Source organism: Hypomesus transpacificus, unplaced genomic scaffold (assembly GCF_021917145.1).
Source record: "Hypomesus transpacificus isolate Combined female unplaced genomic scaffold, fHypTra1 scaffold_412, whole genome shotgun sequence".
Taxonomy (NCBI): Eukaryota; Metazoa; Chordata; class Actinopteri; order Osmeriformes; family Osmeridae; genus Hypomesus; species Hypomesus transpacificus.
Window position 1 is genome coordinate 24,958 of NW_025813930.1, and position 22,271 is coordinate 47,228.

The window sequence follows — 22,271 nt, forward strand, 5'->3', positions numbered from 1 at the left end:
TACAGTAGCTTGCGAAAACATGTCGTTCACAAGAAAATTATTTACGTCATATAAAAGTAGCCTACCTTGTTTTTTTGCTACCGAAATTCTAAAAGGACAAGAAATGATATTCGGTGCCCATGAATTAAGTGTATAAAATCAGATAGGCTCCATAGTGACTTACAGAAACACCGTAGAAAAGTTGAATTCGCTGACAGATACAATACACTTAAACGGAGTTTTGTTGCATTGTGCTCAGTTTATTTTATTCCATTTAGAAAACACAGAATATAATCACTGGATAGCATACACATGATATGGATATTAATCAATGGATGGTATTTTCATTAAGTCTCATGCCCACTTGGTTGTTGCTGTTTATTCCACCGATGTTTAATTTTACGCAAAAGTACGAGGCTAACAAAGTAACTGTCTGCTTACAAGGCTCTGACGTCAGTAGCCTAGACTTTCCTAATGAAGGTTCTGATATGGATACAGATGTTTCCGAAATAGCCAATCAGCGTGTCTCTTTACACGTTACAGTTAATTAGCAACGAAATACTGCCCCCCTGTGCACATAACATGCAAGGTATTCTGATAAAACCCACGTAGTTTCAAATTTTCATCCTAAATAGGATTTACAGAAACGTCATCAATAAATAACTTTAAAGCCATGTGATTATGTGATAATAATACAAACTTGCCGACGAAAAAAAAAAAAGACAAAAAAAAAATTCTGTGGGGTTAGAGGATGGTGTAGTGGTTTTCACTGGTGCTTATGATGTCACTGTTACACTCCAGAGCCTTTAGGACCAGCTCTATGGCTGACTTGCTCATGTTTGGGCTGTACCTCTGTCTCACCCCAGAGAGGATGTGCAATACATGGCAGCCCTTCTCTGCATCTGTGGGAGAAACAGTGACCGTCAGTGACCGCAAGGTATGTCCGTGCGTCTGCAGACAGGATGAATATAAACCTCACATTTCTCTCTTCTCGAGTCCTCCCTGACGATGTCTTTGGCTGTCATTTGTAGCTCCTTGTCCCGTTCGGTCACCTAAAAGGAGTTCAACACATTTGACCCCCCACTCCCCAAATGCAATGCTTTCGGGGCAACTGTCATGGATTCAAATTTGAACAAACAGGAGGAGGATGTCGGCGGCGGTGACGCACGTGGTAAACCTCATCTTGGGACTTGACCTTGCGGAACACGACCCCCTCGTCCTGAAGCACCTGCAGGCTCTCTTTCAGGAGCTGACGAAGACGCTTGGAGGCCGACGGGCCCGCCACCGGCTCCTAACATCACCAAAGAGCATGAAGAAACCCTCTGAGAAACAAGTGATTAACCCACACACTGATGTAGGACCCTGTTTAACAGACACCTGGGAGCTATTTACCTGTGGCCTAACCTGAAAAAACCCCCACCACAAACACAATTTTGAGCAAATAGATGGGAGAAGTCCAATGTTGTACTACCTTTCTAAACGTTCCTGCCATCGGAAATTTTGTGCAACCTTACTTGTTGAACAAAGCTGTTTCTGATTCTGATTGAGAGTGACAACGAGTAACAATGCTGATACAGTGTTTGCTGTGGCAGCTTACCTGGTCTGCGGCAGTTGGCTGAGGTCGGCTGGTCACCAGAGGCTGCAGAAGGTCTAGAACGTCGTACGGTCTGAGCCTCGAAACCTCTTTCTTTTTCAGGTACTCTTTCAACACGCGAGTAGCCTGGCCAAGCAAAAAGGCAGCAGAGCCACTGCAAAGTCATCAAAAACAAAACGGGAAAGAATAAAAGGCAAATATTAGAGCAGTTCACAGCCATTACTCACCGTTTCCTTGCTTTTTAACTGAAGTACCCATGACTGTCCATCAATGGTAGCTAATCAACAGATATCTCCTCTGTAGACTATGCATCATCGCTAGTAATTGAATCAAAAGACTGGAACCCGTTTGGATTGGAGAAACAGGGTCAAGCCATGGGGTCGAGCAAATGAGCTCAAATTGCATTAACCGCAACAGGCAGTATTTAGGACCACTTACCCTGCAGTTTGGGGGCCCTGAGCGCTGTTCTCCAGATTGAATGGTTTATCATAGCACTGTCTGTATAGCCCTGGGACTTCCGTCATCCAAGCTATCTGCACCGCCATCACTGGGTCACTCACTTTGTCTGGACACACACACACACACGCACACACAAGTGTTGGGGTTAATGGAACTGTTCCAGGGACCTGTGTGTGTGTGTGTGTGTGTTACTCAAGTAATTGTGCTGTTCCCAGTTGCACTATCATCACTAACACAAAATACTGTGTGTGTGTGTGTGTGTGTGTATCTACCCTCTCCCACTCACAGTATGTGGAGGCCATGATCTCTCTCTGCTGTCTGGAGGTTTTGACTGGCCCCCTCACTCTGATCAGCTCCCCTATCTCCAGGTGGGAGCTGGTCCGCTGGGCCTGTCGCAGCCTCTCCAGCTCCTTGACTGGGTTAAAGCCTCCAGGACCGTCCCCCAGGGATGTGGAGGAGGCTAGGGATGAGACAACGACCTGTCAGTGACTGATAACGGCTGTGATTTCCAGAGGGGATGATTAAAAGTACTGTTTATCCATCTATGGAACTGTAATGATATTTGTTTGAGACGTTTGTTTTGCACACTGCGATGTTACACAAACCAGACATGGGAACTTACATTTACCAGGATCAGTCTGGTCCCTCCACTTTTCCTTCTTCCAGCAGAGACAATTTATGACACCAGTGCCATCATCGACTAAGAATTAAAACCCACAAACGATTTGAATGAATAATCTATGATAAAGACCCGGTTCTGATATGAATCCTATTTTACAAACTTCGAAGACATTCAAAGCGTAGGCCAACTCGCATCACACTAATACAGTACCTCCATAACAGAAGAAGTCTTCTCTCTCTCTTTTATATACCACAGTCCCAAGAACATCGACTTTGTAGATTGGATGTGAGTTGTAGAAGTAGATTCCTGTCGTGTGTAGAGCATAACGATTATTAACAACATTATGATACTAAAGCTACTATGAAACATACATGTTTTACAGTAGCCTACAGGCTATAGCTAGCCTAGCTACCTTGATAACCGATGTTATAAACAAGAAAGCGAAACTCTCCTTCATGCCATACCAGGAATTTGACAGCTCTCTCTCATCTGAAGGATGTCTTCGATATACAATCTGGCGAAGGCGGTGAAGACTGGGTCCAGTCCCCAAAGCATAGACGGGGGCTCCTCGCCCGGATCCATCGGTGCAGGTTGCATTTCATAATGTAATAAATTAGCTAGCTGAAGCTAACTAGTCTAGCTAATTTAACTACTGATCACGCGCAAAGTTCGCTAACCAATCACTTCAGGATATTCTGGTCAATGGACTGCCCTCGTGTGCACATAACATGAAAATCGTGTTTCGAAGATACAAATCTTTTCTGCGCTCTGAACTCCTTCAATCCGTGCTTACTTCCAGTTTTACACAAATCGTAACAACCTAATTTACCTTCATATGAAAAACTAGCATATCCTGAATAAACAAACCCCAGATTAACTTAATTTGTCACTTGAATTCAGTGATTAACACACCCAAAACGTATCGGTGTAGGCGTACTTAGTTGCTGAAACCATCTTTGATGTTTGAGTTTACTTGCCAGATAGTTGTTTAGAGTTGAGTGAGTCAAATATTTTGATACAATGTTGTTCATCATGAACTTTGAGTGTCGGAAACGATTGCTACGTTTACGTGCACGTGTACGTTCTACAAATGCTTCTGGGACATGTAGTTCCCAAAAAATACAATCGCACAAAGGCATCTTTCTTTTTACAGATCACCGAGTTACACAATATTGTAGACGTGCTCATTAGATGAAAAACACACGTAAACATGATTTAACTTTATTGTTGTGCTATTATAATTTAGCTACAATCTTCGACTACTCCTATAGGTCCGGATCCTGACCGACTCTCCAGCACTGTTGGGGGCAGCAATGCTCTTGATATGAGTTTGTTCCAGTCCTCAATTGACCAGAAAGAACTACATTTGTGCACGCTCATGAACGCGCCTTTGACACCAAATCCGCTAGATTACTAGACCCCGTGCTTCGCCAAGGAAAAGAAGATTTAACGTACCGACGTTTAGTGTTTACGGTTTCCACACTTGTTTGACTTTTGAGGAAATGTGTAATTTTCCCTTGGAATTTAATTATTTGAAGACGTCAATAGTATAGCTTTTTGTCTAAGAAAAGATATCCAGAGCATTGCGTTTTCGGGCCAGTCTGTTTCAGAGTTGGGAGAACAACAAGAGCTTCGCGTGGTACTTTACCCAGAGAAAGTCCATTATCCGAACGGATACAATGACAAAATATGCGAATTACATTGTTGCTGGTACAGGAAAGGATAAACCATGATGTGCGAAGAATCTTTATTATTTAAACTCGGATAACGTTGATGACATTGCCATTGATGGTACTGATTGGAAATTCTCAACTATTAACTTTTGGTAAATATTTAACTGAATGAATATGCTACAATATATTGATTTCAAGATCTCTTCAAAGACTGTACATTCCCTATTCGTTTCCATACAGTAGAATGCAATAGGCCCAATACAAGCCTCAGTGACACCAGAGAGATTAATTCCTTTGTCACCTTTCCAACTGAAGAAGCACCCTAGACATGAGCATGTCATTCTTTAATTTTCGTAAAATATTCAAATTGGGTGCTGAGAAGAAAAAGAAGCAATATGAACACGTCCACCGGGACGAGAATCCCGAGGAGATATGGGAAATTATCGGCGAACTTGGAGATGGAGCGTTTGGTAAAGTATACAAGGTAGGTTATTGGGTACTTAATAGCATTCTATTGTAAGGAGTCGACAGTGCACTGGGTCAATGCTGTCTGGACATCTTTGCTTCATCACATTAGTCACATTATGTAAACAATTATCCAGAAAAGGGTTGTGAGGATAAGTCAGTCACGTAGTGTGCTCTGTGATTGCGCTGACATGTTAACCTTTGTACGATTTGTAGAATAGCTCATTGGTCTCGACCCAATCAAAGTGCCAATACCAGTGTTGAAAATTGTCATCGCATCTTTCTTCACCTCTGGACCTTATTGCCTACACAATTACAGCGTTGTTTTCCTATACTTAAGCAAGGCGATAGCCACACAGCACACAGCCAGCAAAGCCATTGTTTCTCTCCCCCCTCTCTACCCCAACTGCAGGAAAACCAGGGTGTGAGATAAATTCCTATTCATTATTTTTAATAATGCCTCTGTTTTCAGTGACCTCAATGCATGGGCAGATCCAAAAGGTCCATTTGTGTGAGTGACACTGAATGTGATCTCCCATGATGGTCCTGGCCAAGTCTAGGAGCAACTGAGCACCCAATTACCACCATGTTTGTTGCCTTGTGTTCTATTTTGGAACATGTGTAATGGCTTTATTATGAGGCCCGGTACTTAGTTTTGTTCAGGCTCCTGTGATGTTTTTATGTGGCCACAATAGGCTCAATCTGAAGCAACATTTTTCCAATGAAACAGCGTTCGTTTGTAGTTATTAGGATGAGTCAATGTTGGACCAACTTACAGAAGTCGGTCGGGAATGAGAAGGCCTTCCCTGGAAATTGCAGAGTAACTGTACCCTGCTTCCTGTCTGTAGTCTAGGTGATGACTCACTCTTGGACCGACTCCAACCTCCCCATCGATTCACAGTAGTGAAATGGTAGAAGCTCCAGAACACTAATTGTGTTTTGGATGTGGGGGGGGGGGGGGGGCGGGGGAACGTGCTGTTGGAACGGCCCCATGGCCGACACGCTGACCTCAGGACACGCCCAAGTCACGAGGAAGTGGCTGTATCCCATGTCGCCACAACGACCTCTTCAAGCACATCCTGCTTCCAGAAGGGCCAAAGCAAACATATAAAATGTGAATAGGAACATATCACAAGCCCCACTTCCCCAGTGCAGCTTTGTACAATAAAAATGTGCTCATCCGCAGTCTAGTCTCCACAGGTGCTAAGGAGAGGACAACGCAGAATTTCTCAATCCTCCTCTCACGCAACTCCAAAATAACCCCAAATGACTGCATCTCCCCCACCCTTCTCTGCTCCTCCTCACGTTTCTTCTTCTGCTTCTACAGGCTCAGAACAAGCAGACAGGCATCCTGGCAGCAGCCAAAGTGATCGACACCAAGACCGAGGAGGAGCTGGAGGACTACATGGTGGAGATCGATATCCTGGCCTCCTGCGACCATCACAACATCGTCAAGCTGCTGGATGCCTTCTACTATGAGAGCAAGCTGTGGGTGAGTGGGACCACGAGGAGGCTGGGGGTTGTAGTCAAGAGCCGATGTCGATTGTTCTTCCTCTGCTTTTGTAGGCTGAGGTGAGTCTTGATGATCAAAATACCTGGCCCGTCAACTTTTCGGGCCAAAGTCCACGTTAGCAGCGAGATGAAATGAAATCATTGGGGTTAATCATCAAACCGGATGAGAAGTGTATGGAGATGTCTTCTTTGTTTGTTTTGGGAGTCGACAGATAGGCATATCTCTGTTTTTATTGCTCTGTTTTTATTTCTCAGTGAGGTTGAAATGTCAAAATGTTCTCGGTAATGCTCATGAGATGAGATAAGTGAGGCCTCCGGTGACTGTGTCCAGGGAACACCTGTGGTAGTCGGTGTCTGCTGCACACTGCTGAGGGAAAGTGGTCATTAATAATCCAGGACTGCACTAAGGAAGTGCAGAGATTAGCCAAATCGTTATCCAGTCCTTGGATAGTCTTCTTGTTCCACTTAGTCATTGTAAATTACTTAGATATGCACTCTGCAGTTACTTTCGCATGCACTATTTCTACATTGCTTTAAACGAAGTGGCAGGTAAATGTGAATGTATATAGGAACGCTAAAGTAATACAAGCTAGTAGAGTACCACTTCTGCTGTAGTATGTTGTATGAATCTTCAATCACATCGTTAGTTACCTCTCAGGCAAGATCAAAGCCTTGTTTTATTGAATAACGGGCGGCGGAAGAAATCTATATTTAGGAGGTTAATGCAACTTTTGTGCTATCTGATACAAGTCTTCAGCAAAGTAGGCCAAATGGAACAAAAGAGGGGTGTTCTAGAAGTAGAAGAATAAGAGGTAGGAAGCTCTGGCCGGCATAAAAAATATCCCAGCAACGAACGTCCACCGAGGCCTTGTCTCCAGTCATGAGGAAAATGTCATAATTACCTGGGTGTTTGGTTACAGCGCGTTATCGAGTCAGTGCTCAGCCACTTTCCTCCCCATTGTCTGCTGAACAATGGCTCCAGTCCAAATGGGAGGTTGTCTATTGATTTTGATCTGGGGCTTACACGGCACTCTCCCGTGTAGATAGGAGACGAAGGGGCCAGCGTGGAGATATTGTTGTGCTTAGCACATCTCTTGCACAACTTGAATTTCACTCACCCTCCCGCCCTTACTTTTCACCACGGCTCACGCATGATCGCACTTCACGCGTTCCCGTCCGCAATATCACTGACCTATGACCTTTGTTGTTAGTGGGTACTCTCACACGTATGTCCTCGGTACCTTGTGAATGGCTCCTCAGTGTATGTATGTGTGTTTGTGTACATGTGCAGTCGCTGCTCTGTGGTCCCTCTGTGTATACCACCACTGTACAGACTCCACTGTGGGGCCTATTGTGCACAGCCAGCAGTGTTAAAACAACAGCACGCCTACAGAGAGACAACACGATCCGGCCCCTTGTGAATGGACCAGACTGTCTGAAGGACCATGGCTCTTAGCAGTCTCTTGGGTTTAGTTTTTTTTCACGGAAGGCAGAACGCTATTGAAGGATGTTTTTGTTTCCACTGAAGTGCATCAGTAAGATAGTATGGGAACGATAAGGGTGTAAATAAAAACGTTCACAGAATGCTGCTTGGACCCAGTGACCTCCTGAACTCTAGGTCTAAACCTCAAGAGGGGGACTGGTCAACCAGCCTGCAGGATGTGATATGAGGAAGTAAAGTGTTAACTGTCAATCGCATCTGTCAGTATTCCTGTGCCAACAGATCATGTAAAATAAAAACAACCTAATGGCCCTTTATGACTCATCCCATGCCAGATATCATACAACAATTGATTATTACGTTATTGTTGTCAGCAATGGCTCGAGATTCTTGCTAGGCTACGCTAACACGCTCTCACAAGTACCTAGCCAGCTAGCTAACTGTAGCTACTGTAAGGCTAACCCGCTAACTATATGCACTGCGCATTAAGCCTCCTAAATCTGTTTGACGATAAGGGATACGTTCCTGTCCAGGGGCTAGAGGCGCTACGGACAAGCCCTTCCTCAAAGCGGCCGGCTTTCTTGCTGGCCAATCCTCTTATACCAGCGGCCATCTTGAGAACTTCTAAAATCCTTTAAGGGATCAGCATTCTGCAGTAACTCCTGAATTGTCTCAGATAGTTAGGGCAGGGCCAAAAGAGATGACCGGCCCTAAAGAATTTGTCATGACACATGTACAGCCTCTGAATGGGACTGAAAAGTAGGGTAGCAGACAGGCTACTGGTCAAGTTGGTGCTGTAGGTCATGTGATCAAGTCTCTGGCTAAGCTTGTTGATTGTAAAGTAACTGATTGGATGGGTAGAGTTAAGTGGATGCATGCCCCTTGAGAACCTGTAAGACCCCTGTGAATGGGATTGGAAGGCCGGCAAGCCAGATCAGAGACGGGAAGGAAGGAACTCTGTAACATGGATACCTGTGTGTTGAGGGGGAAACACAGGGATTACTGCCCCGTACGCTTATTAACGCTGCAAATGTTGTTTGTGTCTTTGTTCCCACGGCGGCTTACTGTACGTGGTATCGCGCCGCTGACTCGTGTCCATGCCAACAGTGGACATGGTGTGACACTGTTCCTGTCAGGCTCAGTACAATGCTTGTTGTTGTTCCCTTCTGTGGTTTAGCTATTGGAAATACAGCTCACAGTCATGTTGGAGATGTATCAACAAAGCATTTTTGTCTTTCTGTGTGTGTCTCTCTCTCTTCCTGTGTCTCTCTCTCATTCTTTCTCTAGATCCTGATTGAGTTCTGTGCAGGTGGAGCGGTGGACGCAGTGATGCTGGGTGAGTCAGCATTCTTTGCAGCGCCCACACTTAAAATAAAACATTCGCGAACGTATTTCAAACGAATCAGCAAAAGCCGAAACTCGACGTCAGGGATGCTGATATGCCGCCCGTGGCGTGGGCATACAGTGCCCCCCCCCCCCCCCCCCCCCCCCCCAAAAAAAAGACCTCCCACGCACAGCATTCGATCATTTCTAAATGGTAAACCAGCTTAGTCCTAATATGATCTTCAGTCTTATTAGTGCCTACGAGGAAGAGTGTGTGTGTGACTGAGCAAGGAATTCTAAGAATGTGTGTGTGTGTCCAGAGCTGGAGAGGCCCCTGACGGAGCCTCAAATTAGAGTGGTGTGCAAGCAGACTCTCCAGGCCCTCGTCTATCTCCATGACAACAAGGTGATCCACCGAGACCTGAAGGCTGGGAACATCCTCGTCTCTCTGGACGGAGACGTCAAGCTGGGTGAGAGAGAGGAGCCATAGAACACACACACACACAGAGCACACACACACAGAGCACACACACACACAGAGCACACACAGAGCACACACACACAGAGCACACACACACACACAGAGCACACACACACACACACAGAGCACACACACACACAGAGCACACACACACACAGAGCACACACACACAGAGCACACACACACACACACAGAGCACACACACACACACACAGAGCACACACACACACACAGAGCACACACACACACACACACACACAGCACACACACACACGTGTTGAATCCTACTTGCTTGAAACACTGCGGGACGACAGAGGACAGAATGTTTTAGGATGACCAGATTTCATCAGTATATTAAGCAACTCCAGCATTTGTTTTTGATGGGCCACTTTTATAAATGTCATGCAGAAACTATCGAAACGTATATTCCCCCTGTATTCTCAGTGTAAAAGACTGATGTATAGATGAAACTTGCCTTATACATAATGATAACAGTAACATACATCACCAGCATCACTATAGTGCTTTATAAATGGCCAGACTGTAATTTACAGGGGGGGGGTCCATTTTCCTTAGGTCTCCAGGAAAATCTGTTCCCCCTGTGTTCTCAGTGTACAAGACTGATATCTAGATGAAACTTGTTATACATACACAGAATGTCAAGCCCTGAACACACTGCCCATTGTCAACATTTAAGGGAATAACACTAAGTATATTAATCACAACGACAGTGCATGTGCCACAGTCTAACTTCCCACCAACCCCTGCAGCATCATATTAGAGTGTAGAGACAGCCAGCTTGTTGGGTTGGACAGCATGAGGCAGCTTATTGTATTCTCCCCTGACTCACAAAGTGCTGTGCACAGTAAGCTGCCACAGATGCTGCCGTGAGGCATCCAGATCATTCCCGGTGTGAGTCATCACTGATGGAGGGAACAGGGTGATTACGCACACACACGGGGGGGGGGGGGGGCTAGTGTGTCCTCCCGCAACCTGACACCGAGGCGGTTGCGAAACAAATGGCTGACGTCCGCATGTCAGCACGCACCGGCGGGACAAACTCTGTGACTAGTGGCGGTCAGCGTGAACGCAACCTGGCGTCATCGGCCAGATGTAGGCGTTATGAAAGCACTGTTACGGCATAGGTCTCTCTGTTTTACGCTAACGAGATTAGCATAGAGTCGCCTGTTTGCTTTAATCGGTGGTAATGCTTTGTCAGGGTTTGTTGTTGATGAAATTAGCTTTGTCTGCATTTCAGTGTCTTATTTGTTTGTCTGTAATTACATGTGGTTTCCAGCTGACTTTGGGGTGTCGGCCAAAAACACAAAAACTATGCAGAGGAGAGACTCCTTCATTGGGACGCCATACTGGTGAGTCACCCACGACAAAGGAAGAAACATTCAAATGAATGGGTCGTTAACAGGCTTCTGCATAACTAGATAACGACCCATCATTTGAATCAGGTGTGTTGGAGCAGGGAAACATCTAAAATGTGCAGGACAAGGGGTCCCTGAGGACCAAGGTTGAAGACCACTGTTCTAGAAGATTCACACTTTTTCATGGATACATATCGAAACAGAAACCTGCACAATGTAAAAAATGCACTGCATTAGTAAAAAAAAGAAAACGTTTACAAAAACTATTCTTAAAATCCTCAATTCTCATTGGTCCCAGGATGGCTCCAGAGGTGGTGATGTGTGAAACGTCCAAGGACCGTCCCTATGACTACAAGGCTGACATCTGGTCCCTGGGGGTGACCCTGATCGAGCTGGCCCAGATCGAACCGCCCAACCACGAGATGAACCCCATGAGAGTCCTGCTGAAGATAGCCAAGGCCGACCCTCCTACCCTGATGCAGCCGTCACGATGGTGAGTCCAGTGTCACAGGACAGGTGTGTGTGTGTGAGACAGTGAGTGAGAGAGTGTGTGTGAGACATAGTGAGAGAGAGGGAGAGAGGGAGCGTGAGAGAGTGAGCATGTAACTTGTTTCTGATGTCTGTGTAGACAAACCATCAGGTTAGAGCAGGGGTGTCGAAGTCCGGTCCTCGAGGGCCGCTGTCCTGCATGTTTTAGATGTTTCCCTGATCCAGCTCACCTGATTTGAATGAAGGGTCGTTATAACAAACCATTTAATTGAATCAGGTGTGTTGGAGCAGGGAAAAATCTAAAACATGCAGGACAGCGGCCCTCGAGGACCGGAGTTCGACACCCCTGGGTTAGAGTGTCAGGTAAAAATGACTTGGATGTAAACTAAATGAAACATGTCTCCATTGTTGCTCCTCAGGTCTCCAGAGTTCAGCGATTTCCTGAAGAAGTGTTTGGATAAGAACGTGGACAACAGGTGGAACACAGCTCAGCTTCTACAGGTAAATGAACCCTCGCCTCACCTGCCCCCTCTCCATCCATTGTACACACTTTCTTCCTCTCTTAACCGTCTCACAAGCTACTGCAAGTATAGAGGTACAGCTCTGTTGGTATTCACACACTCGAACACTCAAGACCTAGGGAGATGTGCAGAAGGTACGCACCAAACAAACGCAAGACATGTGCGTATGCGTACACGTAGCTAGCGTGAAGTCGGCCTTTACTCAGCGCCCCCCCAGCCTCGCCCAAGCACCCTTCCCCCCCTTCTCACCCCCCCCCCCCCCCCCCCCCGCATCTCCACTCCTCCCCCTCCCTAGTGACCAGCCGTTCTCCCCCCCCCCCCCCCCGCCCCCCCCCCCACGGCCCGCCTGAGCCGACATCTGCTCACCCTGTGGACATCTGTGTTGCCTGGACACCTCGGGCTAACGCCTCGTTCACCCTCCCTCTCCCACCCTCCTCCGCGGCTCACCCCTCCCTATCCTCTCACCTGCCTACGTCAGCGCAACAGGCTTTTCTTTTCCAGAGGGTTTAAGGTGCCGCAGCCGACGCGGGCCAGGTTACTTACCGACTTAAGAGAGTGACAGGAGGGACAGTGAAGAGATAAGTCGTGTTTGGAGTCTGTTCCTAGTGTCAGCCCTCACAGTCGTGCCTCTGCGGCAGCGGGATACAATAGGAGGATTGTATTTTTTTCTGGGTAGAAAAGCGAAACATCTAAATGGGATTGAAAGTACAGAACACCAGTCTGCCACCCTTTTCTGTTTTGATGTCCAAGAAGCTGCATGTTTTCAGGCCGGCGATATATTATGTGCAACAGGCGTCCAAGCCCAAGAAGGTAGGTCTGTTGCATTGTAGTTGGTTGCTTTTGTTTTCTTTCGAGAAGTCTTTGTAGAGATTTCAAAAGCTGGGCATTAACATCATTTGTGCAACAAACTGTAAGTAGATTTGTGGAGTCAGCACCATTCTGTCTGCTTTCCCGTTCTGATCTCAACACTATTTCATTCAGCGAATGGAACAGGCATGAAAGAAAAATGCCATTTGCGCATATGTTTGAATCAGAATAGCCTAGATAATGTCGGAAAAAATTGAATGGGTACAGCTCAGTAGTATCCCATTTGACGACAGATCAATAGATCCCAGGTCCAAATCCCCCCTGCACATCACTCTGAATAAAATCGACCGATGAACGCCACAAAAAAGAATAATAAAATATAAAAAAAGGGTCTTATTCCGTGTGCTCAGTATGGCGTCTGGTTTGTGCTGTGTGCAGCATCCGTTTGTGAGCAGCGTGACGGACAGCAGACCCCTGAGGGAGCTGATAGCCGAGGCCAAGGCGGAGGTGACGGAGGAGATTGAGGAGCACAAGGAGGAGGAGGAGGAGGAGGACACGGAGACACAGCTGGTGGGTTGGAACAGAGTTGTCGTGACAACCTGACGTGATGAAAAGGCTTTTAAGCTCACGCTACGTTTATATTTGACTCCTGAATTTTGTCAAATGTGTTCTCTGTCGCCAGAGATGTTCTAATCGCTGCTATGTTATGCTATATTTGAATATTCAACTATGTCAACCGAGTGGGTTGAACTTGTGAAACGAAATCCCCCCCTGTGTTTTTACCTCAGGGTCATAAGCGCGCCCCATCAGACACTAGTGTGGCAAGTTCTGAAGATGAGAAGACTCCCCTGTCTCCCTCCATCTTGGAGTCTGTCCCTGAGAAGGTTGAGGTGATTCTCCCCTCATCCATCGGCGTACCAGCAGGCAACCATGTTGTAGATACAAGTTCCGTGGAGGTTCCTCCTGCCCGTGCTGAAGTGGTAAAGGTGGAGGAGACCCCGAGCACTCCAGTAGAGGACGGAGAGGCGACACCGAAGCTGGGTGAGACGAAGAAAGAAGAGGAGATGGATGTGGAAGCAGAAGAAGTCGCCTCACCGGAAGAAGGGGAGAAACCAGTCAAACCCGAGGAACCGGTCCCACCGGTAAAGGAGATGGAGGAGTTGGAGCTAGCCAGTGAGGAGGAGAAGGAGTTGGACACGGCCGAGGTCCAGACCAACGAGGCTGAAGGGTCGCAGGTCACGAAAGAAAAGATGGACACCGTGGAAGATCCGGCCCAACCCACCGACGAGGAGCTCACCAGAGGGTTGAGGGTCACCCTCACGCTGCCTGACGAGCACAAGCCGTCCCCTTCATCACCAGCGGCCCCGAGAGAAGAGAAGGGAGAGAGGGCGAAGGAGAGAGAGCAAGATAAACCACCTGTGGAGGTGGAGAAGGTTGTTCCGGAGAAAACGAAGAACGAGAAAGAGAGGGATTCGGACTCGGGGAGCGGTTCGGCTGCCGATAACAGCAGCGTAGACCTCAACCTCTCCATCTCTAGTTTCCTCACCAAAACCAAGGAGCCTGGAACTGTGTCCATACAGGTTAGCAAAGCTACTCTACCTTCCCGAAAAGAATACCACAGATACAATGTGTATATACACCGCGTCGATTGCCTCCATTTTGTCATGCCAGGACACCAAACGCCAGAAGAAGACGTTGAAGAAGACCAGGAAGTTCATGGTGGACGGGGTCGAGGTCAGCGTGACCACTTCGAAGATTGTCACCGACAACGACACCAAAAACGAGGAGATGAGGTTCCTCAGGTAAACTGCCTGTCTCCACACAATGGGAATTTTCCATGCAAAACTATGCAAATGTTTGGTGCAAATGTTTTAACTCGATTTTAATAATCAGGACATGACTCATCGTTTTACACATACCTTATTTTACCTTTATGAGGGATCTATTTTTACAGCTGTGTGCATCTCATAAGCTCTACTGAGAATGTGGTGTGGCTTGATACCCTCCTCTGACAAACAAAGCAGAGATTACACTGAGGCTACTTCCTGCACCATCACTTGCTTCTCTAACGCTTCACCCCCCTCCTTCTCCCCCTCCTCTTCTATTTCTACCTCCTCACCACCCTCGTTCATCTCCTTCCCCTCCCTCCCTCGCTCCTCCACTCCCATCCTCCATCTTTGCCTTTGTCCTTTTTTCCTCATGTCCTCCTTTCTTCTCTCCCTTCCTCAACCTACCCCTTCTTTCCGCTCCCACCTTTCCATCTCCTTCTCCCATCTCCCCTCATCCATCTCCTCTTCCTCCCCCTCCTCCATCTCCTCCTCTCCTCCATCTCCTCCTCCCCTCTCTCCCTAACCCATCTCCTCTCCTCCATCTCCTCCTCCCCTCTCTCCCTAACCCATCTCCTCTCCTCCTCCCCTCTCTCCCTAACCCATCTCCTCTCCTCCATCTCCTTCTCCCCTCTCTCCCTAATCCATCTCCTCTCATCCATCTCCTCTCCTCCTCCCCTTTCTCCTCCTCCCCTCTCTCCCCCCCTCCTCCTCCCCCTCCAGGCGGCAGGAGCTGCGGGAGCTGAGGTTCCTTCAGAAGGAGGAGCAGAGGGCCCAGCAGCAGCTCAGCAACAAGCTGCAGCAGCAGAAGGAGCAGATCTACCGACGCTTCGAACAGGAAACCACCGTGAGTCCCTCCTCCCTCCCTCAGGGGCCCTGTGTGTGGGCAGAGCTCGGGACACCGCCATTGGAAAACTAGGAGGGATTCTCTCACCAATAGTCAAGTTAATAGCCTGAAGCCAAGTTGTTAAATCCCTGTAATTTGAGTCATAATGAGTCTTTTAAATAGACCTACATTTTGGTTCTATTTCCATGCATGACCTCTGGTATGGTATTTTTTGACCCGCTCCTACCCAGCTCTGCTTTGTTAGATTCAGTCCTGCCCAGCACGCTCCTTATTCCTGGAGTTACCCAGTGTGACCCTCCTCAGCTCTGCCCAGTTGATGCCCAGCCGGTCTGTGTTTCTACCAGTTTGTGCCAGTCCAGGAGTTCCATGCCTCTAATCCTCCCAGGCGGCTCTTGCATCGTCACTCCCCCAGGACCTATTCCTGGACCTGGCCACTGCTTAAATCGACCTGTCAGTCAAACTCAGTTTAAACTAGAGGCTAGCCACAAGCCGGAGAAAGCATGTATTCTCTACAGAGGGAGAGGCAGGGATGCATTGCCCAGGATCCGACCGAAAGGCAACGGTGAATATCTTTTACATGAGATTTTGTGCTCAGACAGAATCGCGATATTAGGATTTTTATGCCGGGTTTCCCCCCGGAGCAGGAACGTAATCCATCCGTCAGCATCAGCCAGAATCAGGAGCCACGTTTTTGCGAGCCCCAGCGGGAAAAAGCCGATGACTTTCAAACCAAAAATGTCCTCACTCGATCGAAAACCTCGGAAGCAAGGCAAACGCAAGCTCTCCTTCACGTTCACCCGGACCCAACCCGCCCTCACCCTCTTTTCCCCCCCGCAGAGTAAGAAGCGCCAGTACGACCAGGAGGTGGAGAACCTGGAGAGGCAGCAGAAGCAGACCATCGAGCGCCTGGAGCAGGAGCACACCAACCGCCTGAGGGACGAGGCCAAGCGCATCAAGGCCGAGCAGGAGAAGGAGCTGTCCAAGTTCCAGAACGTGCTCAAGAACCGCAAGAAGGAGGTGAGGAGAGAGAGGGAGAGGGGTGGGAAACCAAGAGCGTGTGGTTGGGAGGATTTGGATGGGAAGGTTGTGTGTGTGTGTTTGTGATTGAGAGAACAAAAATATAAATAAAAAAGAGAGAAAGTTAAATGACCAATATGGACATGGACACAGTATTTATCTCACCTCTCTTACCAAAATCCCACAAGTCTAATAAAGAGGGAGAGGATAAGCCTGCCACCATGACAGCTCAGGACCTATTCATAGACACTGGTGTTGATGGGGAACCCATTGAGCTGCTCGATTCTAGATGTTGTAATGATGATGTAATAGACCTTGAGTAACCCTAATCAGTCCAGCCCTGCCAACTCTCATCACTCTAAGCAACTGTATCACAGCAGGGCTCTGGGAAGGTGAACTAGGGTTGTGTTATTCTGACGCGCTCTGATATGGATTAACTACAAGTGTTACGCAACAGCTGCTTATGACAAAGCGTCCAGTTCTGAAACTCCATTCATATGCCCTGTTGGGTGATGGTAAAGGTTAAGGTTGGTTACTTGGCAACATGTTGGTTTACTGCAAGTGAGCCTTAGGTGTTGTTAATGCATGTTTTCACGCCCCTGTCGTCCATTTGCTGCTGGCATTCACAACAGGTAGTGGAGCAGTTCTCCAAGCAGCGGAGAAACGCTATCAGGCGTATAAAAGAGGACATGATCCTTACCCCATCTGAAGAGGTAACATGAGCTGGCACTAAACTCCGGTGTGGCTTTCCAACTTGGACTGAGTTCCCTGCTACAGGTTACTAACTTTACCAACAGTCTGGTGTACATACGTTTCCGTCATTCAAGATATTCCCTTCTTAGTAGACTTGTGGTGTTGTTGTGGTTCTTAGAACGTCAATTACCCACTACTTGTTTCTCTAAAGGGAACTGTATTCCTGTGTCGACCAGGATAGCAGCAAAGCATTGAATACCAGGAAATGACCTCCTCTCTCCTTTTCTACTATAAAACGCCTCGAAACAATCCTACATTTTATGACTTAACTTCTCCTCCAGCCTCTTAAGTATCCATCTATGAATATATTGATTCACCTTCAAAGATTATGGCCTAAGGGCTTTTCTGTGGTTGATCCTGGCCATCCAGGTTTTCTGGGTGAAAAGTATGCAGCCCACAGAGGGTGTTGTTCAATAGGAGTGTAACCTGCTCCTGCTTGAAGGGTTAGGGAGTGGCCCATGTCATGATTCAGTCTTTCCAGTCCTCCTGTACCCTTGTCAAAGCTCCCATACAGGATGTAACTCAAGCAATCCCCCCCCCCCCCCCCCCCCCCCAACAACTGTTCATCTTCATTTTCAGACCTGGGTCAGATACTATTCGCCAATACTTTGGGTGAACTTTATTTAGTTTACTTCTTGAATACGGAACCACTGGGCAGCGGTGCTAAAGGTACGCAGTGCCAAATTCTGATTCAAATGAAACGCACCCTGTGTGTTTGATCCAGGCCTGTTGGTGGGTTTGACGGACGTCTTCAGAGCTCTCCTTGTTGTCAGTGGGCCGACTCATCGATATTGAGGGAGAGATGTTTTTTCTTGGGTGTTTTTGAAGTGTGTTGTTGTGTGGGTGATCTTTCTCTTTCTGTCCTTGTTATTTTCCAGAGCTCCCGATGTTGGTCATAGAATGTGATTGATTTGAATGAAAATACAGTGTATATATTGAGTCAGCTAAAAAGTCACAAAGTGGAAATATTTAAAATTCATATATAGAACCAGTACGAGTTTAATGGATTTCGGTCTACATAAAAATACCACCTTACTGTAGCCTAACCGACAGCATGTTGTCAGATTTTCTGGCACACCAGATAAAGCCACGCTTACCCTGAGGTAAACTCCTATGTTAACATTTAGCCCCTCAAGGACCTGTTACACAGATGGTTGGGTGATCTTGCCACCCTGTCCTGCTAGCTCAGTGCTAATCTCCATGCAATGAAACTGGAACCGGGGTAAAAAAGATGCTAACCTGTGACTCATACTAAAAATATCCGTATTACCTCTTTGACGTTGCAAAGCTATCTATAGTTAGCATCCGACCATACATGACTGATCCAGATGGTGTTGATTATAGCATCAGACTGTGTTCTTAACCTGTAAAGAAAACACTTACTGTTGACTTGATCACTGGTGTTTAGCTACTTAGCATCTTATCAGGTGAATTGAAGTGTGGCTAGCCTGATACTAACTCATGGCCATGCTAAACCTTCCTGCCCATACGGACGATGGGATGAAACTGTCTGGGGATCTCAAAGTCCAGTAATGAGGGGAAAAGGGAGGTTTACTATTCCCTTGTTGGGGTTCTGGACAACATTTTCTTTTATACATTTTTTGCTGATCTGCCACTGTCATGGGTATCTCTCCTGTCACCTTTTTCTTTGGTTAATTTCAATATTCCTACAAGGTATCCAAGCTAACAAACACTGGTGTAGCCAATCAAACGGCCAGAATCTCCTTTTGGTGTGCGTGTTCTCTGGCGTGATCATTCTGGCCTCTGCCGTTTTAACTTTCCCAGGTGTGCCGTTCCACACAAACAGGAAGTGATGCTCCTTCATACTAACACCCCTCCCTCTCCTTCCCTCGGTGCTCAGGAGCAGGAGTTCCTCCAGAAACAGCAGCAGGATTTGGACAGCGCTCTGAAAAAGATCATCCAGCAGCACAAGCACGAGCTGGCCACCATCGAGAGGGACTGCCTCAACCACAAGCAGCAGCTCCTCCGAGGTACAGACGGCTCGGAGCGCATGCTCGCTGAAAGACAAATGTATACTGTAGCTAGTGTGACGGGTACGTAACAGACGTGGCCACGCTCCGTCACTAGGTCTGCAGGCCGATGTTCGCCACTCGCTGGGCTCAAACATGCTACCTCTGACTTGCCAAGCGCGACCACTACCAGCTATGCCAACGAAAAGCTAGCTCTTCATTGACGCGGGTGACCTGTTATATACTTGAGGAGTGAGTTTCACGGATTCACACCCGTTACACTAGCTCAGTTACAAATGTATAATTAGGTGGACTAACTGGTGCCACCAGCTGTACCTCACCTATAGTGGAGTTAAACGGTTTCTACCTGTGAGCCAAAGGCGGGTTGGCTATTACCATCCAGCTGCATTGAGACAAGGCTCCTGCTTTTCCTTCACTGCGAACAAAGCAACATGAAGTGTAGGCTTACAGGGCAATGCAAGGCACAACCAGCACCTGCTGTTCACAGTGACACAGCAAAAGGACAAACGGCCTCTTTGAAGCCGGGGGAGGGGGTCTTGTGTTTTAATTCCTGCTAAGACGGACCCAGGCCCCAATTCCCTGACCCTCAACTGAACTGAACGCAGAGCTGCTGCACGCTAACTCGGGCCCACTCCTGATCCCAGAGCTCAGACGTTGGCCTGGGTTTACCCTAAACATACCCTCCAGAAGACCCACTCAGCCAGAGTTGTGGGAGCTCATGTAGATGTTCCTACTTTAGAGTGTCGGAGGAAGTTCAGTTAGGTATTAAAGTAGTCAGTAGGTCATGAGAGGAGGTACCTATGGTGTTGATCCAGTTTGACGACCACAAATATGTGATAAGGATGTCTGTGGTTTTAAAATGTGAGCAGTATTTCCGTGTTCGGTGTGTTTTCACACATACTAACGTGTGTGTGCGTGTGTGTGTTTGCAGCGCGGGAGGCGGCCATGTGGGAGCTGGAGGAGCGCCACCTGCAGGAGAAACACCAACTGTTGAAACAGCAGCTCAAGGATCAGTACTTCATGCAGAGACACCAGCTGCTCAAGAGGCATGAGAAGGTAAGTCCCGTCTGACAGACAGAACAGAAGAAGAAGTCGTCCCATGTCAAATGATAACGTTACTTAGCGAAAAGCACATAAAGTCCATTCATACGATAACAAAACAATTGTTTTAATTGCTCTCCAAGTTCCATTTACGAACTGAAGAGCACTACAAGCAAAGTGAGATGTTAGAGTTAATATGGATGTTTCTACAGGGATAATATGAAGTCTCTCTCTCTTTGTGTGTGTGTGTGTGTGCACGGAGCAGGAGATGGAGCAGATGCAGCGCTACAACCAGCGTCTGATCGAGGAGCTGAAGAGCCGTCAGACCCAGGAGCGGGCGCGCCTGCCCAAGATCCAGCGCAGCGAGGCCAAGACGCGCATGGCCATGTTCAAGAAGAGCCTGCGGATCACCGGGGCTGTCATCACCCCCGAGCAGGAGAGGGAGAAGGTCAAACAGGTGAGGGGAGACGGCATCCATGTTAGCTTCCTTCCTGACCCACTGGGTTCTTTGTTTCCTTCCTTCCTTTAGCTTTTAAAGTTTGTTTTTAGTATTCATTCATTCATTTATTCTTCCTTTACACCTTCCTTCCCTCCTTACTTCATTTCCTTCCTTCCTTCCTTCAGTCATGGCTTCCTACCTTCTTCCTACTTCCCAACCTTCAAGACTGAAAGAAGATTTGACAAAATAGAAAATAGTGTGTGTTTGTCTTCTAGTTTGCCACCCAGGAGGAGAAGCGTCAGAAGAACGAGCGACTGCACCAGCAGCAGAAGCATGAGAACCAGATGAGAGACCTGCAGCTGCAGTGTGACGCCAATGTCAGGGAGCTGCAGCAGCTGCAGGTAGGCCTGGGCAGGACGCACACTCACACTGGTGCACACACACACACACACACATATGAGCACTTTCAATCTCTCTCTGTCTCTCTCTCTTACACACACCTCTGTGAATCGCGAAGAAGCGGCCTCTAACTCGTGTGTGTGTGTGTGTGTGCACCCGCGTGCGTGTTCCGTCAGAACGAGAAGTGCCACCTCCTGATCGAGCACGAGACCCAGAAGCTGAAGGAGCTGGATGAGGAGCACAGCCAGGAGCTGAGGGAGTGGAGGGAGAGGCTCCGGCCCAGGAAGAAGGTGACCCACCCCCCCACCCGTCCCCCCACCCGTCCCCCCACCCGTCCCCCCACCCGTCCCCCCACCCGTCCCCCCGTCTGCCTGTTAGCCCCCAGGTCTGGGTTCTCCAATCCTGGTCCTCGAGGGCCGCTCTCCTGCATGTTTAAGATGTTTCCCTGCTCCAGCACACCTGTTTCAAATGAACGGGTCGTCATCAAGCTCTGTGGAAGCCGGATAACGACCATTCATTGGTCAGGTGAATCAGGTGTGCTGGAGCAGGGAATCATCTGAAACGTGCAGGACAGGACCAGGATTGGAGAACCCTGCCCTGGACAGAGAGACCCAACACTGACCCACTGTTAGAGCTCGTCCACGGCACGATTGGCTGCTGACCCACATTGTGATTGCGGTTGTTGTTGTTCAAGGCGCTGGAGGAGGAGTTTGCCCGGAAGCTTCAGGAACAGGAAGTCTTCTTCAAGATGAGTGGAGATTCCGAATGCCTTAACCCCTCGTCCCAGAGCCGCATATCCAAGTTCTACCCCATCCCCAGTGTCCACTCTACAGGCTTCTGAGGGAGCTGCTGGTGCCAGGCACGGGTCCCCCCCCACACACACACACACACACACACACACAAGGTTATATAGGGGGTCAGATGGCTGAGCGGTAAGGGAATCGGGCTCTTATTCAGAAGGTTGCCGGTTCGATTCCCGTCAGTGAAAAATGACGTTGTGTCCTTGGGCAAGACACTTCACCCTACTTGCCTCGGGGAGAATGTCCCTGTACTTACTGTAAGTCGCTCTGGATAAGAGCGTCTGCTAAATGACTAAATGTAAATGTTATATACACACACACACTCCGATGCTCACATGGATAAAGGAGGCTTCCATACACTGTTGACATGCACAATGCTCACACACAATTGACAGTGGACACACACACACACACTG

General features: G+C 47.8%; 2 protein-coding genes across 3 annotated transcripts; one reads left to right on the forward strand and one right to left on the reverse strand.

The window, feature by feature from the left end:
• Positions 1–228: 228 nt before the first annotated feature.
• On the reverse strand, positions 229–3,725 carry stn1 (STN1 subunit of CST complex). The gene is made up of 9 exons (XM_047016565.1): positions 3,119–3,725; positions 2,865–2,960; positions 2,655–2,732; positions 2,319–2,492; positions 2,012–2,138; positions 1,577–1,727; positions 1,148–1,270; positions 959–1,031; positions 229–881 (listed from the first exon to the last, which is right to left on the reverse strand). The coding sequence occupies exons 1-9, from the start codon at positions 3,249–3,251 to the stop codon at positions 724–726; spliced, it is 1,113 nt and encodes a 370-aa protein (XP_046872521.1). The 5' UTR covers positions 3,252–3,725; the 3' UTR covers positions 229–723.
• A 263-nt stretch (positions 3,726–3,988) lies between these two features.
• Positions 3,989–21,996, forward strand: slkb (STE20-like kinase b). Of its 2 annotated transcripts, XM_047016562.1 has the most exons (19): positions 3,989–4,811; positions 6,120–6,284; positions 9,033–9,081; positions 9,389–9,538; positions 10,847–10,919; positions 11,224–11,418; positions 11,834–11,915; positions 13,181–13,312; positions 13,531–14,322; positions 14,414–14,544; positions 15,292–15,415; positions 16,253–16,432; positions 17,065–17,145; positions 19,047–19,176; positions 20,108–20,232; positions 20,483–20,674; positions 20,932–21,057; positions 21,232–21,345; positions 21,750–21,996. In XM_047016562.1, the coding sequence occupies exons 1-19, from the start codon at positions 4,656–4,658 to the stop codon at positions 21,894–21,896; spliced, it is 3,144 nt and encodes a 1,047-aa protein (XP_046872518.1). In that variant the 5' UTR covers positions 3,989–4,655; the 3' UTR covers positions 21,897–21,996. The 2 variants fall into 2 exon arrangements, with proteins under 2 accessions (XP_046872518.1, XP_046872519.1); XM_047016563.1 differs by lacking the exon at positions 17,065–17,145 and having other exon boundaries at positions 3,992–4,811.
• Positions 21,997–22,271: the final 275 nt, after the last annotated feature.

Coding starts and splice junctions, on each gene's coding strand:
- slkb (XM_047016562.1), top strand. CDS start 4,656: ATGAGCATGTCATTCTTTAATTTTCGTAAAATATTCAAATTGGGTGCT. Junction 11,419..11,833: donor CTGATGCAGCCGTCACGATG/GTGAGTCCAGTG, acceptor GTTGCTCCTCAG/GTCTCCAGAGTTCAGCGATT. Junction 15,416..16,252: donor GCTTCGAACAGGAAACCACC/GTGAGTCCCTCC, acceptor TCCCCCCCGCAG/AGTAAGAAGCGCCAGTACGA.
- stn1 (XM_047016565.1), bottom strand. CDS start 3,251: ATGCAACCTGCACCGATGGATCCGGGCGAGGAGCCCCCGTCTATGCTT. Junction 2,733..2,864: donor AGACTTCTTCTGTTATGGAG/GTACTGTATTAG, acceptor TTTAATTCTTAG/TCGATGATGGCACTGGTGTC. Junction 1,032..1,147: donor CCCAAGATGAGGTTTACCAC/GTGCGTCACCGC, acceptor AACTCCTTTTAG/GTGACCGAACGGGACAAGGA.